This window comes from Nicotiana attenuata, chromosome 7 (assembly GCF_001879085.1).
Source record: "Nicotiana attenuata strain UT chromosome 7, NIATTr2, whole genome shotgun sequence".
Classification (NCBI taxonomy): domain Eukaryota; kingdom Viridiplantae; phylum Streptophyta; class Magnoliopsida; order Solanales; family Solanaceae; genus Nicotiana; species Nicotiana attenuata.
This window is the reverse complement of record NC_031995.1, coordinates 102,387,388-102,402,020: the sequence shown is the minus strand read 5'-3', so window position 1 is coordinate 102,402,020 and position 14,633 is coordinate 102,387,388. Positions and strand designations below refer to the sequence as shown.

General features: G+C 36.0%; 1 protein-coding gene across 3 annotated transcripts in view; it reads right to left on the bottom strand.

Moving 5' to 3' along the window:
• The window catches only part of LOC109229604 (E3 ubiquitin-protein ligase MBR2-like), a 6,932-nt gene continuing 3,984 nt past the window's right edge, over window positions 11,686–14,633 (bottom strand). For all 3 annotated transcript variants that reach the window (XM_019395104.1, XM_019395105.1, XM_019395103.1), the window contains 4 exons: window positions 13,826–14,179; window positions 12,491–12,556; window positions 12,254–12,397; window positions 11,686–12,131 (listed from right to left, as the gene is read on the bottom strand). In XM_019395104.1, coding sequence (XP_019250649.1) covers window positions 12,000–12,131; window positions 12,254–12,397; window positions 12,491–12,556; window positions 13,826–14,179 — 696 coding nt within the window. In that variant the 3' untranslated portion in view covers window positions 11,686–11,999. The remainder of the gene's footprint in view (window positions 12,132–12,253; window positions 12,398–12,490; window positions 12,557–13,825; window positions 14,180–14,633) is intronic.

Genomic DNA, 14,633 nt, shown 5'->3' with positions numbered 1-14,633 from the left:
AAATCCCCAAAAATTGAAAATCCTAAGTTTTACCCAAAATTCACAATTCCACCATGAAAACCCTAGATTCTAGGATGAAATCTTGTAAAAAGAAGTTAAGGAGTGAAAGAAATAAGTTAAAAATCACTTACTTGTGTTTTGGGGAAGAAAGAGTGTCTTGAAAAATCGCCTCTTATGTTTTAGGGTTTTGGAAAATGAAAAATGGCTAAAAAGTCTCGTTTATATATACCCCTCTCAGACCCTCACCGCTGACCGCATAAAAAGGACCGCGACTGCGGAGCTCCACCGCGGACCGCGAGATATCGAGCGCGGCCGCGAAGACATGACCTTGCTCACCGATGACCGCATAAATCCCACCGCGGTCACGAAGACCCCACCGCGGACCGCGAAGCCTAGTTTCAGAGACCTGCAACTTTTCTCTAAACCTGCAACTGTTATGTTCTAAGTCTAAATTTACTCCGAGGCCTATCCAAAACTCACCCGAGCCCTCGGGCTCCAAACTAATCATGCATGCAAGTCTAAACACGCCATACGGACTTGCTCGTGCGATCAAATCATCAAAATAACATCAACAACTACGGATTCAACCTCAAATTCATAAAATAACTCAAAAACATTGAAATTTCCATTTTCTCTCAACTATAGGTCCGTTTTATACCAAACCAATTCCAATCTTTACCAAATTTTATAGATTCAACTTAATTATTATTTTAAACTTGTACCGGGCTCCGGAACCAAGATACGGGCCCGATACCATCAAGAAAATGCATCAATTCACTTCTAAAAACCTTTATATTTTCCAGCAAATAATTTTCTTTAAAAATTCATTTCTCGGGCTTGGAGCCTCAGAATTCGATTCCGGGCATACACCCAAGTCCCATATTTTACTATGGACCCTATGAGACCGTCGGATCACGGGTTCGGGTCCGTTTACCAAGAATGTTAACTAAAGTCAACTTTAATCACATTTAAAGGCCAATTTTCCTTATTTTACTTAGATTTCACATAAAAGCTTTTCGGAAATGCGCCCGGACTGCGCACACAAATCGAGGTGAGATAAAAAGAGATTTTTAAGGCCCCGGGACACGAAATTACTTTCAAAACGAGTGATGACCTTTTGGGTCATCACATGAGGTTGCAGATCACGCGATTTATCAGGGGTCTAAGTGTCATATTATTACGGATTTTTTGTCAACTAGCTACCAAATCAATAATTTTTTAAAATAGGGTACAGGTTAAAAGGTGGCACAAATATATGGTACGACTGCAAATCCCCCAAGAATCCTAAATTGAAAGGTATCGTCATATCAAATCAAAAGGATTTAAAAGTTTAGGAGTTCTTATATACTTTAAATAAGGAAAAATTTCTAGTAAAAAGATTTAGTTAGATTTTAAGTCCTAAATATTATGGAATTGATTAAATGACTATTCCAAAATATTAGGAAATTAGTTAAAGTGACTATTTTGTCTAGCGTGAACTCTATATTTGAAGGGTAAAAAAGGCGAACGACATTTCGCTAAGGGCCTTCGTGCTTTTAGTATAGTACTAGTCTTAGAGTACGCGCATTGCGCGTATACCCCGAATCATGAGTAAAGACCTTTTGAAAATCACATAATATTATTAAAATTTTTATAAATTAAAAATATAATTGTATACAATAGTGTAAGTTCCTAAAAATAATGATTATTAATTCTATTAGCTAATTCTATAAAGAAGTCCTCATATGTACTATAGTAATTCTTATACATGGATTGTTGTTGGTTTAGAAGTCCAAGCAAAGTAGGCATAGTGTGTTAACTTGTATTAACATTGCTCATAATAATATTTCAGTTCGTATATGATTTCTTTTTATAGGAAACAACGTAAATGATAAGTTGAAACGTGGTTTCTGAATAAGTTTTTTCAACTTAACTTTAATACTATTTTTTTCTTCAAATATCACCAAATTATATTCAACATCAATTTCCAAACTAAGAATATGCTTTAGTTTTATCTATTATTCATCTTAAAATAATAGTATTTTATATGTTATTTTGAAGAAATATACATAAATGAGAGCTAACATCTTGTTCGTGAAATTGAAGTGGATTGAAGAATGTGCGCTTGAAGTTGATTATGTGGTGTGTTAAAGTGCTTAGGAGGATTAGTCACTATTCCTAAATATATCCTACCCGTCCCTTAGCCCACATTACAACCATAAAAAAGTCCTAATTGATTTTAGATCGAGTGAGCCTACATTAGTAGAGATTTACATTAGGGGCAAGCTTATGGTACCAATTGCATGCATGTGACTTCTTTTGTGAGTGTGAGCGATTTTCTTTGATATATGTGAGCATGAAATTCGAATGTGTGGATTGATTCTATTTTCTTTGCTGTGATTGTGAGGGCATGTGATTCGTGAAAGAAAAACAAGTCTTGACTTCTGTGTAGAGTAATTTGAGAAAGTGTGAATATTGCGTGGCACTTTAGACTCGACCTTTGAGGCTGAGATTGTTCACTACTAGGCGTAGCATATGTGAATTGTTCTGGGTGTAAATTGTGGAGTGGAACCTCTAGAGAGTATAGTTTGATTGCTCGAGGACGAGCAATGAATTAAGTGTGGGGTGTTGATAATAGGCTAAGTCTAGGTGATTTGGCGATTGTTTATGCTCCCGCTTGATTATGTTTCAATTTCATAATATGGTTAAATGATGAAAAATGGGCTCTAATTGTGAATTTTACGTTCTCTTTCTTTGAGCAAAATTCTTTTGTATTAGTAGTTGAATTTTTCTTCACGTATTTGTATTAGTAGTTAAATTGAATTAATATATATGTATTAATAGTTAAATTTTGCATTCACATGTTCAATTAATACATTTTTATTTTGGTGTTCTTAATTGAATGATTGTGCTCTTTATCTTAAATACGTTTGTACCAGCTTTTCAAAAGTCTTTTGTTTACATATAAATTTTTGTTTCATGCATTGGATTTGATGCTTTCGTTTTTGACTTAATGTATTATTTTTGTACAAGTTGTTTGGATTAGGTATTTAATCTAAGTCTTTACCCCTTTTTATTACGTCTTTAATTGTAAGTAGGGGTGTGCATTCGATTTATCGATTCGATTTTGACCCTTATCGATAATTATTTATCGATTATCGATTTGTACATATGCTTATCGTTATCGTTTCAATAAGGTTTCGATTTTGTCGATTTCGATTTATCAATTTTGGGGGCTTATCGATTCGGTTATCGATTACACCAATAAAAAAATTTGCGGGATTCCACAGAAAGTATATCGCTATAACCGCGCCTAACTACTATGGACAAAAAGAAGCTAAAATAAGACGAACACCATTTATAATATAAAAATTGTGTCAACAAGCACATGCAACAAAACTAAAGTAAGGGATCAAATGTATGCCACCAACACTCCAACGGTATAAAAAAAACAAAACAAAACAAAACACATCATCACGGCTAATTCTGTTTTCCATTAATTTGAACTTCATTCCCTTGATCTTTAAATATGATCATTCATTAAATGTGGTAGAGGAAATAATAGGGTAAGGGACTTAGGATAAAGGAAAGGGTATAGATTAGGGAAAATAATATTGTATAGCCGCTTTCAAAATAGTAGCGGAATATATATACATTCTATATGTTATATTAATCTACACAAATAGGTAATTACTCATTTAACAAGTGTCTACAGTCTAGGGGTGTGCATTCGATTTATCGATTCGATTTTGACCCTTATCCATAATTACTTATCGATTATCGATTTGTACATATGCTTATCGTTATTGTTTCAATAAGGTTTAGATTTTTTCGATTTCGATTTCGATAACAAATAATCGATTCGATTTATCGATAAACCGATTCGAATGCACACCCCTAAGTTTATATTTTTATCTTGAACACAATTTAATTCGTTATTGGAAAGTGTCAAGTTTATTTAATTCCATGTAAAAAAAGAACCATCCTTACCTCCCTGTAAAATTATTTTAATGTGAATTTGTCTTCTAAATTAAGAATATTATTACTCAAAAACAATTATTTATGGATAAACGTATATCAATGAATTTGATGATCAAAATATGAAATTTTAGCTTCTTTAGTTGAAGTATCCAAGTATATAATTTGAAATATAAAAGAATTTATATGAGATAAAATTGCGTGCAGTTCAAATAGTATATATATAAAAAAGGATTCCTAAACCGAAAAGGTGTGCAAAGTGCTCGATGTTACCTATTATTTTTTTATAAAGAATTAATCTATCAAAATTTTCTTAACTGAAAAGATCCTCCTAAACCTAAAGAGAATCTAGTATTCCTAGCCAAAACTTTTCTAGTTTTAATTGAGTGCAAGGAGAATTTAATACTCCACGAAACTTTCCTAGTACGAAAATTTCCTACTTTTAATGAAATTATTTGAAATTCCATAATTAAAGGAATTGAAAATTTTAAGTTTTATATATTAGGAAAATAATTAATTAGCTTAATAGTTGTTAATGAGCTTAAATATTAGAAAAATAATGAAATGACTATTTTATCCAATGTGAACTCTATTTTAAAAGGGTAAAAAAGGCGAACGACATTTCGTTAAGGGTCTTCGTACTTTTAATAAAGATATAGATAGATATATATTACATACTACTACCATATAAACTTGAATAAAATGAGCAGTAAATATTGTTTGGGTGAAACTAAATTTTGCAAACAGAATGTCCTTTTTTTCTCTCGGCGCATGTTAGGTGCCAACTAACCTGCGCCTCGCCGGAAATGGAGGAAGAGGACGACCTAGGAAGAACACTAACAAAACACTAATAATAGAAAGGAAATTAACTGATCTTAGCACAAGAGAGCAAGGAAAACAACCATCAAAAGCAAAAGAGAAAGTGCATGAGGACGAAGAACTGGATCTGGAAAGTGATGATGAGCTAAATTGGCCAGATCTGAGCAACACAAGAACAAAATTGACAACGCCGGTGAAGCCAATCACTATTGCGACGCCGGTGATGAGTGCCGGAGCTAAAGGAGCACATGCAACAATGATCTCAGCAGGGGGTGCGAGTACGAGCAAGCTACCATGCAATGGAACAGTAAAAGTCGAAGCACCAAAGGAACAGAGCAGAACTTCAATTGGAAATGAGAAGAGCATGCAAGAGCTGAAAACAACACAGAGTGGAAATGGGGGAAGATCCTGGGCTGGTTTGTTTAGTGAGGCAAAATTCGCAGCCAAAGGTATGAACCTATCATACATTCCACCGGTGATACATGATGGTGAAATAATTGTCCAATTACTGGATGAAGACATTGTTGAGGAGCAGCAAAAATGGAATCGAGCTATAATTCTGTATGTGGTAGGAAACACTCCAACAATTGGGGCAATTGAGCGATTCATAGCAAATCAGTGGAGTAAAGCCAGGAAACCAAAGGTAGTATTTCATAATGATGGATACTTCATAATTTTGATGAATAGCTGTGAAGAAAGGGATGAAGTAATACTGAATGGACCGTATACTATGAACAGCAGACCAATTATCATACGACCATGGAAGGAGGGGTTTGATTTTAGTGAGGAGATACTCAGAACCATCCCTCCATGGGTAAAGTTCCCTAAATTACCACTTAGCTACTGGAGTAATCAAGCATTGAGTAAAATTGGGAGTGGCTTAGGGAAGCCTCTATATGCTGATGTGCGTACTACCATGGCCGATAGAGTCTCGTATGCAAGGGTGTTAATTGAAATGGACATTACTAGGCCCTTACCAGGATCAATAAAACTATATGATCCTAAGGGAATGGTGATTGAGAAGATAGTAGAATATGACTGGAAGCCCCAATATTGCCAAATGTGCTGTCAAATTGGTCACTCATGCAATGATCAACAGAGGCAGAACAAAGAGTATGGACAACAGAGAGGTAATAATCAAAAACTAAAGCAAGAATGGAGAATAGTAAGGGTACTTGATCCTGAGGTGGACAAAATTGATGCTCATGGAAGATTCTTGGAATAATTTAAACCAGAAGGAGAAGATATGCCTAATCAACAGGGAAAAGATGACCAATGGCAGGTTGCTAGAGGAAAATCTGCATAAAAAAAAAGCAAATGGGAACCAACAGAGAGGATGAAGTAGACATTGGAAATGCCTTTAACGCCTTAGTTGACACAACTCAAAAAATTAGAGAAGAAGAAATGAAGGTGATGGGGATCCCACAATAAATATTATAGCATGATGAATATCATAACATGAAATGTTAGGGGTATGAATAAAGTCTATAAGCAAAAAGCACTAAAAATTTTCTATAGGGAGAATAATGTAGTATTAATAGCTATACTGGAGAATAGAGTTAAGGCTAATAAAGTTGATCCAATAATGAGGAAGGTATTTGGCAATTGACAATAGACTGCTAACTATGATGAGGCACCTGGTGGCAGAATCTAGGTAATTTGGGACCAAACAAAGGTGGAATGTGAAGTGAAACAAGTCCATGAACAGTATATAGCAGGACAGGTGGTTTTGAGACAATGCAATAACAAGTTCAGCTTTGTTGCAGTGTATGGAAAGCATAGCATACAGGACAGAAAGAGTTTGTGGAATGACCTGAAAGGAACTATGAGTGGAGTAAATGTCCCAAGTTTAATAATGGGAGACTTTAACAGTATTCTGTCCATAGAAGATAGAGTGAAGGGGAATCCAATACAAGAAGTGGAAGTGATAGACTTCAAAAATTTCATAGCTGATGTTGGACTAGCTGAACTCAGAACAATAGGGAGGAACTATACCTGGACAAACAACCGTGTTCATAGTAGAATTGATTGAATACTCGTCAATGCAGAGTGGATACAAAAATGGCCTAATATGGAGGGAACTATTATGCAACCAGGTTTTTCAGACCATTGCCCTCTAAAGGTAATTGTTGCTGACCCTATGGTGATGGGAAATAGACCATTCAAATGTTTAGCAGCTCATCATGAATTTGAGAATATAGTCAGTCAATGTTGGAAGAAGAGGATTAGGGGAACTTCAATGCTGAAGGTGTGGTATAAATTAAAGCAATTGAAAAAAGGTCTGAAGCAATTAAACAATCAGGAGTACAGCAGTGTGGGGCCAAAGATTCAAGCAGCAAGAAACAAGCTGATGAACATTCAAATGGGAATGACAACTCCAGAAAATGATGAGGAAGTAATAGCACAAGAAAAGGAGACAAAAATTGAACTGGCAAAATGGCTGGAAGTGGAGGAAAGTATCATGAAGCAAAAGGCAAGAATCAAATGGCTTAAAGTAGGGGACTCTAACATAGCATATTTTCATGCTTGTGTAAAAAACAGACAGGCAAGAAACTACATAGGCAGACTAATGGACAGCACATGACAACTTCTACAAAGTGCCAATGAAGTAAAATAGGAGATCCTAAGCTTTTACAAAACACTACTTGGTAAAGCAGCCTCAACATTACCAGTAGTTGATCCAGATGTTATGCAGAATGGTTACACTCTAAATAGGCAGCAGCAAATGCACTTAATCAAACCAATTACTAAAGAGGAAGTGTAGAAAGCATTACAGGGCAGTGATGATAGTAAGGCACCAGGATGTGATGGATATAACTCCTACTTTTTCAAGAAGACATGGAACATAATTGGAGAGGAAGTTACTAAAGCAGTGCTGGAGTTTTTTGAAACTACTGAAATGTGAAAAGTCATAAATTGTACAACTATTACCTGATCCCTAAAGTAAATAATCCAACCAACATCAAGGAGTTCAGGCCTATATCTTGTTGTACGGTTTTGTACAAGATAATATCAAAGATTTTAACTACAAGACTACAGGAAATTATGCCAGATCTCATAGACAACTGACAAACAGCTTTTGTACCAGGAAGAATGATTACTGACAACATCATTATGGGCCATGAATTGATCAAAGGGTATGGAAGGAAGAGCATATCACCAAGGTGTATGCTTAAAATTGATATGCGAAAAGCATATGACTCGTTGGAATGGGTATATATTGAACAAATGATGAAGTTACTGGGGTTCCCTAAGAAGTTTGTGAGATAGATAATGGTGTGCAAAAATACAGTGGCCTATACTTTAATAATCAATGGACAACCAACAAAACCTTTTGAGGCGAAAAAGGAGCTTAGGCAGGGTGACCCTTTGTCACCAGTACTGTTTGTGATGGCAATGGAATATTTGAGTAGGCTGCTGAAGTCCTTAAAGCAGAACAAAGAATTCATATACCACCCTAAGTGTGCTAAAGTTAATCTAGTACACTTAGGTTTTGCTGACGATTTGTTACTTTTTTGCAGAGGAGACATACAATCAGTAATGGCATTACATCAACAATTCAAAATTTTCTCTGGAGCATCAGGGCTAAGTGCAAATCCAAACAAGAGCTGCATCTACTTTGGAGGAGTGGATATCAAGACTCAAAAGAAAATCATGGACATATTGGGGTATAGCAAGGGAGAACTACCCTTCAGATATTTAGGGGTACCACTGAGCACTAAGAAGCTATTAGTAATCTAATGTGAGCCTCTAATTGATCGAATGCCGAGTAGAATACAGTGCTGGACAACAAAATTCCTATCATATGTTGGAAGAGCAGTGTTAATTAAGAGTGTACTGGTTGCAACTCAAAATTTCTGGGCTTAGATTTTCATCCTACCTAAGAAGATCATTCAGTTCATTAACACAATATGCAGAAGATTCTTATGGTCAGGCAATGCAGAACCTACAAAGAAGGCACTGATTGCATGGGAAAAACTCTGCTGTCCAAAAGTAGCAGGTGGCTTAAACTTCATCAATGTGGAGCTATGGAATAAAGCAGCTATATGCAAACTGTTATGAAATATATGCAAAAAGAAAGACAAGCTCTGGGTTCAGTCAGTGCATACTACATAAAGGGGAAAGCAGTATGGAACACAACACCAAAGAATGCATCATGGGTCATACAACATATCTTCAAGGCAAGAAAGTACTTTGACACTGCTGGATATACAGAGGTGGAGGTGAATAGGATGGAAAACTTCTCTATAAAGCACATGTACAAATCTATGCAAGGGGAATTTCAGAAAGTACCATGGAGGAGATTAATCTGCAACAACTATGGATTACCAAAGTGGATTTTCATTCTGAGATTGGCAATACAGGAAAGGCTAGCCACAAAAGAAAGGCTAGCAGGATGGGGGATACAGATAGACACCACATGCTCACTATGTCAAAGAGAGATTGAAACAATACAACACCTATTGTTTGAATGTGAACTGACAGGAACTATATGGCAGCGGCTCCTAAAATGGCAAAGAATCCAAAGAACAAAGCTAGAATGGAGGGGAAGAGCTGGCATGGATAGAAAGAAGAGCTAAAGGTAGAAGTGGAGGAGCAGAACTATGCAGAATGTCCTTAGCAGCAACAATATATCTTATTTGGCAAGAGAGGAATAATGTCATTTTCCAGCAGAAGAGTAGACCAGCAAAAGCCATAATCAGATCAATCATTCAGGAAATTCATGTTAGAGCTACCATATTCCCTAGGGTAGGAAGGACTATGAACACTTTGAATTGGTATCCTGATGTAATGTAACAATGCCAAAAATAGAAATGGGGAAGAGTAGGAAGGGTAGAAAAATCCTAACTGGGGCTGTATGTCCAGTGGGAGTAAAGAGAGCAGGAAAGCTCAGTTTTGTCTACGCTGTAAATATTTACACTTGGTAAATAAAATCATTTAATTACCAACAAAAAAAAAAAATTATTTGGGTGATCAACTGATCTTGGTAGGGTTGAGTGTAGCCAAACACCAACGTAGGCCGTTTGGGTGCTTGGGCCAACCAATAGAATAAGGAAATATTACACAAATAGCCGGCCAGTGCATCTGTTTACTTTTTCTATTCAGTATTCATATATTATACATTAATTATACACAGGTATACACGTATTATATATGCATTTAACATATATTACACATATTTTTAGTTTAAGAAAATAGGTGGGTGACTATTTGGGTTAATTTTTCATAGAATAATGCGAGAACTACGACGACGACCCAAAATACAAAAAAGTTCAGTCACTTAACTATTTGAAGAATTGACCCAAATAGCCGTCCGCCTAATGTCTTAATCTAAAAATAGCCTGGACAGAATGTTAAGTTCCATTTTTGACGATTTGGAGCTCGGGGAGAGGCGATTTTCGGGAGATTTTTAGAGAGAACAACGGGGTAAGTGTTCTTAACTTAATTTTGGTTAGATAACTCGAATCTACTGCAAGTTTTGGCATTAAATCCGTGAATTTAGATGGAAAACTTTAGAAAAACCCCCTCGGATAGATTTGATGATTTGAGGGTATATATATATATGATAACCAATATATAATCCATGTTTATCGACTAGAAAAAATAAACATTTAATTTGACCGGCTATTTGCGTAACAATCCCGAATTATTTTAATCATCTTTTGCCAACAAAAAGTTGTCAAAAAATAAAGAAAATATTTTTTTTATTCGGTATAATTTGAATTTATTGAGAATGCGAGTCATTATATAAAACTTGAGGAAATTTTTTAGGTATTTGGAATGGTTTAGAGTCAAAAATCATAGTTAAAATTGGGTCGAAACTTTTTTCTACAACACATGTAACTGAGACATAGTTATACATGGATATATTGGTATACCTATGGGATATACAAGGAATGCACAGAAGATACGTTATACATGCCAAAACTTTCATCTTTTTCTTAGAACCATAGCTCAATGTTCAAATCAAACAACCATGGCATTTTCAGTTCAATAGTAGAAGGGACTGTCGTGCTATAAATCCAACTTCTAGACTTAGATCATATTAACCTCCAACTTTTTGTTCTTACCTTTATCGGATATATTTGAATGTAAATATTCTTCTCTCAAAACTTTAATGTAGTAACACAAAAAAGAAACTGTTTTACTTGCACCTAAGATAGAAAGCAAATTAAGCTAGCATTTAGATATAGATTTGCTTAAAACTTAAAAAGATGACTTTTGAAAATGAGATGAAAAATGATTTTTGAAAGTTAGAAATTGTGTTTGAACATGCACTTTATCTGAAATTTAATGAGAAAAAAATTCAAAAACTACTCTAAAACTGTTTTTGGGATTCGAAGATTTTATTTTCAAAATCTGCCAAAAAATAGTTAAAATCTATAAACAAATAGATATTTGAAAACAAAATTTGAAAAAAACCTCCCAAATTTTATGGCCAAACGGGAGGTAATCAGGTGCACATAACTCTGTAAGCTAAGGTAATGATTCAGTAATTATATCACATCTTAAATGAAGCAACTCCATATAAGGAAGTATTCAGAAGCTGCAGAAATTTTTGCATGCATATATACCTATATATTATGTAGTTAGTACATACAATTTTATGCATATTAATATTAATAAATTGAGCAAACAATGCAGTGCAAATAATCTAGCAAACGGAATAAAAAGGCAGCCCGGTGCACTAAGTTTCCACTATGCGCGGGGTCCGAGGAAGGGCCGGACCATAATGGTCTATTGTACGCAGCCTTACCGTGCATTTGTGCAAGAGACTGTTTCGACGGCTCGAATCCGTGACCTCCTAGTCACATGACAACAACTTTACCCGTGCGCATAACCTAGCAAACTGGAATATAGATCAGTAATTATATCAAGAACTAAATGAAGCAGCTCCAATAAAGGAGGTATTCAAAAACCTGCAGAAAATATCCATAAGAATCAAATTTTTTGGATATCAACCACTCAAACCAACATGAGTACCAAAGTTATGCTTAGCTTCGATGTCTCGCTAAACTTATTATCACCGATAAACAAATAAAAACTAAAAGACCAAAGACCATTGTTTTCTCTATCCGAGAACGGTTCCTTATTTTTAAGTTTCGCTCGACTCTCTTGAGCTTTATCAAACAAGAAAATTCAGAACGATGCCACAAGTTAGTTCACCCAGCTCGAACTAAACTGATTAGTTGCAGCCGAGTGCACATGGAATGCACGGATTCTCAATGTACCATAGCGAGCCTCCTGCAAATGGGGCAAGAGTTCTCGATCTTGATCCAGTCTTTGATGCAGTTAATATGGTATACATGGCCACAATCAATTTTTGCAAGTTCTTCCCCGTCCCAATACTCATCCTAAGACACACATGACCAAAAAAAAGAAGAAGTTGGAATCAGACTTACATAAGCTTATGAACTTTGGGTGGGGGTGAGGTGGGGGGGGGGTATTGTGAATTCTGAAATTAGGTGCCCCTTACCAAGCATATGCAGCACTGTTCCTCGCTCTCAAGACATGTTGACGAGTCGTACTTATGCAGCTTAATGTATACCGGAAAAGTTGTGTGCCTCAATGCAGCAATAACATTTCTCATATGCTCGTAGAGTTCCAATTCCATTAAGAGCTAAAAGATAAAAACTATTTGGATATTATCCATTCAAGGAAGATTTAAATTATGCTGTATATAACACTAAATTATCTGTTTCCGAAGCATTACCTCATTGTCAATAGTAGGATCCTGCCCACCATTTTCACCTTCTTCTTCCAGTTCACCTTCACTTTCCTGAAATGTTCAAATCACTTAGGGCAGACTCCTTGAACACCATACCAGCTAAAAAATTAAAGGACAGCCCGGTGCACTAAGCTCCCGCTATGTGCGGGGTCCGGGGAAGTGCCAGACCATAAGGGTCTATTGTACGCGGCCTTACCCTGCATTTCTGCAAAACGCTATTTAACAGTTACGCCAAGGCTCCCTTTGACCGGCTAAAAAATTTCACGACAAATATATAAGAGCAGAAGATTCTAGCCTTAGCATTTGGTTATACCAAAATGAGAAGGAAATCTATGACAAGCTTTCTTTCTTTATTTTCTATTTTATAACGAGCAACAATCTCTTAATTGTGTTAAATAACCCTTCTGAGTTGCTCTTATCCTGGTAGTCTGGTACAACCAGAAGGTAGACAGTAGGTAGAGAATGGAACTGCTCTTACATAATCAAGCGACAGAAGTTAGTAAACGCGCGCACATGAAATGAAGCTCAACTGAAAAGTCACATCATCCCCATCCGTATTCATATAGACACAAATTCACAAAATCCTTGTTTTGAGTATAAAGAATTGGCGTTGGCATTCCAGTTCCTCAGCTAGGTCAGGGTAGAGCACCAATTTAGTCAATGATTTACGTATTTTCAATTAAGTGATGCTCTGTATTTTTCTATGGAATAATCTGAAATTTAGGTTATTGGAAAGGTACAGAAAAAAACTACTCAGATAAAAAGGAAGTGCACAACATGATGGGAACATTCCCATGAAAAATATAGTAACAATTAAGCTTTTGTAAATTAATCATATATAAATACAAAAAAAGGTAAAAATGAAAAAAAAATCTAGAAGTTAGCAAGACTTTAAGAATTATCAACTAATACATATATTTATAATTAATGCAACTCAATAAGAAATTATTGGAAAATAACAATAAAGGTTTTCTTAGGAAGCAATTTTTTCTAAGCATCAAATATATAAACTACTTAAAAAATGTAGGATTAAGTTTCAAATCAAGCGTTAAACACAGTCATATTGAGAGAAAATTTGGTCATCCCTATATCCTTTCCCAAAATCAATATCCACAATGAGTCCAATTTTGTTAAAACAGATGGCTAAATAATATATAACAACAACATAACCAGTATATTCTCACATGTGGTGTCTGGGGAGGATAGCGCGTGCGCAGACCTTACCCCTACCTAGTGAAGGTAGAGAGGCAAATAATATAGAACAACCAAATTAGAAAAGAGGAGTACAACTGAAACCTTAGGAAAGTAAAGAAACTTAACTGGAATCATGGTTTGTGTAGATGAATCGACCACATCGGCCGTTCTCTCTCCGCCACCAGCATTAGCAGAAAGGAGATCATGAGTATGTTCAAGCAAGGAATTCAACGTCGTGCTCCCAGAAATCACTCGTTGACATACTAAGCAAAATTCAGCATGAGAAGAATGGTTTACATCCTCCTGGTTAGACACGAATTCAGCTGATGCACGATCATTCTGTCCGAGTTCGGCCTGCACTTCCTCAATATGGGACTGGATAGTGCCATTTCTTGGCATATTAGTAGGAGTTGAATTAGCACTAGCATTAAGAGTTCCACTGAAGGTCGAGTTTTCAGCATTAGAGTTGGAGCTCTCCATCTGAGGTGCAACGGGAAATTTTTTGTTGTTCGTTAGAACGATTGGTTGAGAATTCGAAATCCTCTTTACTAATAGAAGAGGGAGAGCTTTGTGAAGAGCTTGAAAATTTCTTTTCAGCAGAATTACCGAAATCTTTTCCTGGGCCAAAGAATTATACCAATGGAAAAGCTACAATGTACTGAAAGCACAGGTGTAAACTAAAAGAGAAGAGGGGAGAAAATACTGAAAGCACAGGTGTGTAAACTAAAAGAGAAGAGGGAAGAACACCAAGCAAACCACCAGTACAGTAGGTGACAGAAAAAACTACCTCATCAAAAGACAACAACAACAAACAACAAACCTAGTGTAATCCCATATAGCTGGGTCCGGGGGGGGGTGGGGGGGTAGGGGGTAGAGGGTAGGGGTAGGTTAGAGTTAGACGACGTACGTACCCCTTACCCGTACGTTGGTAAGG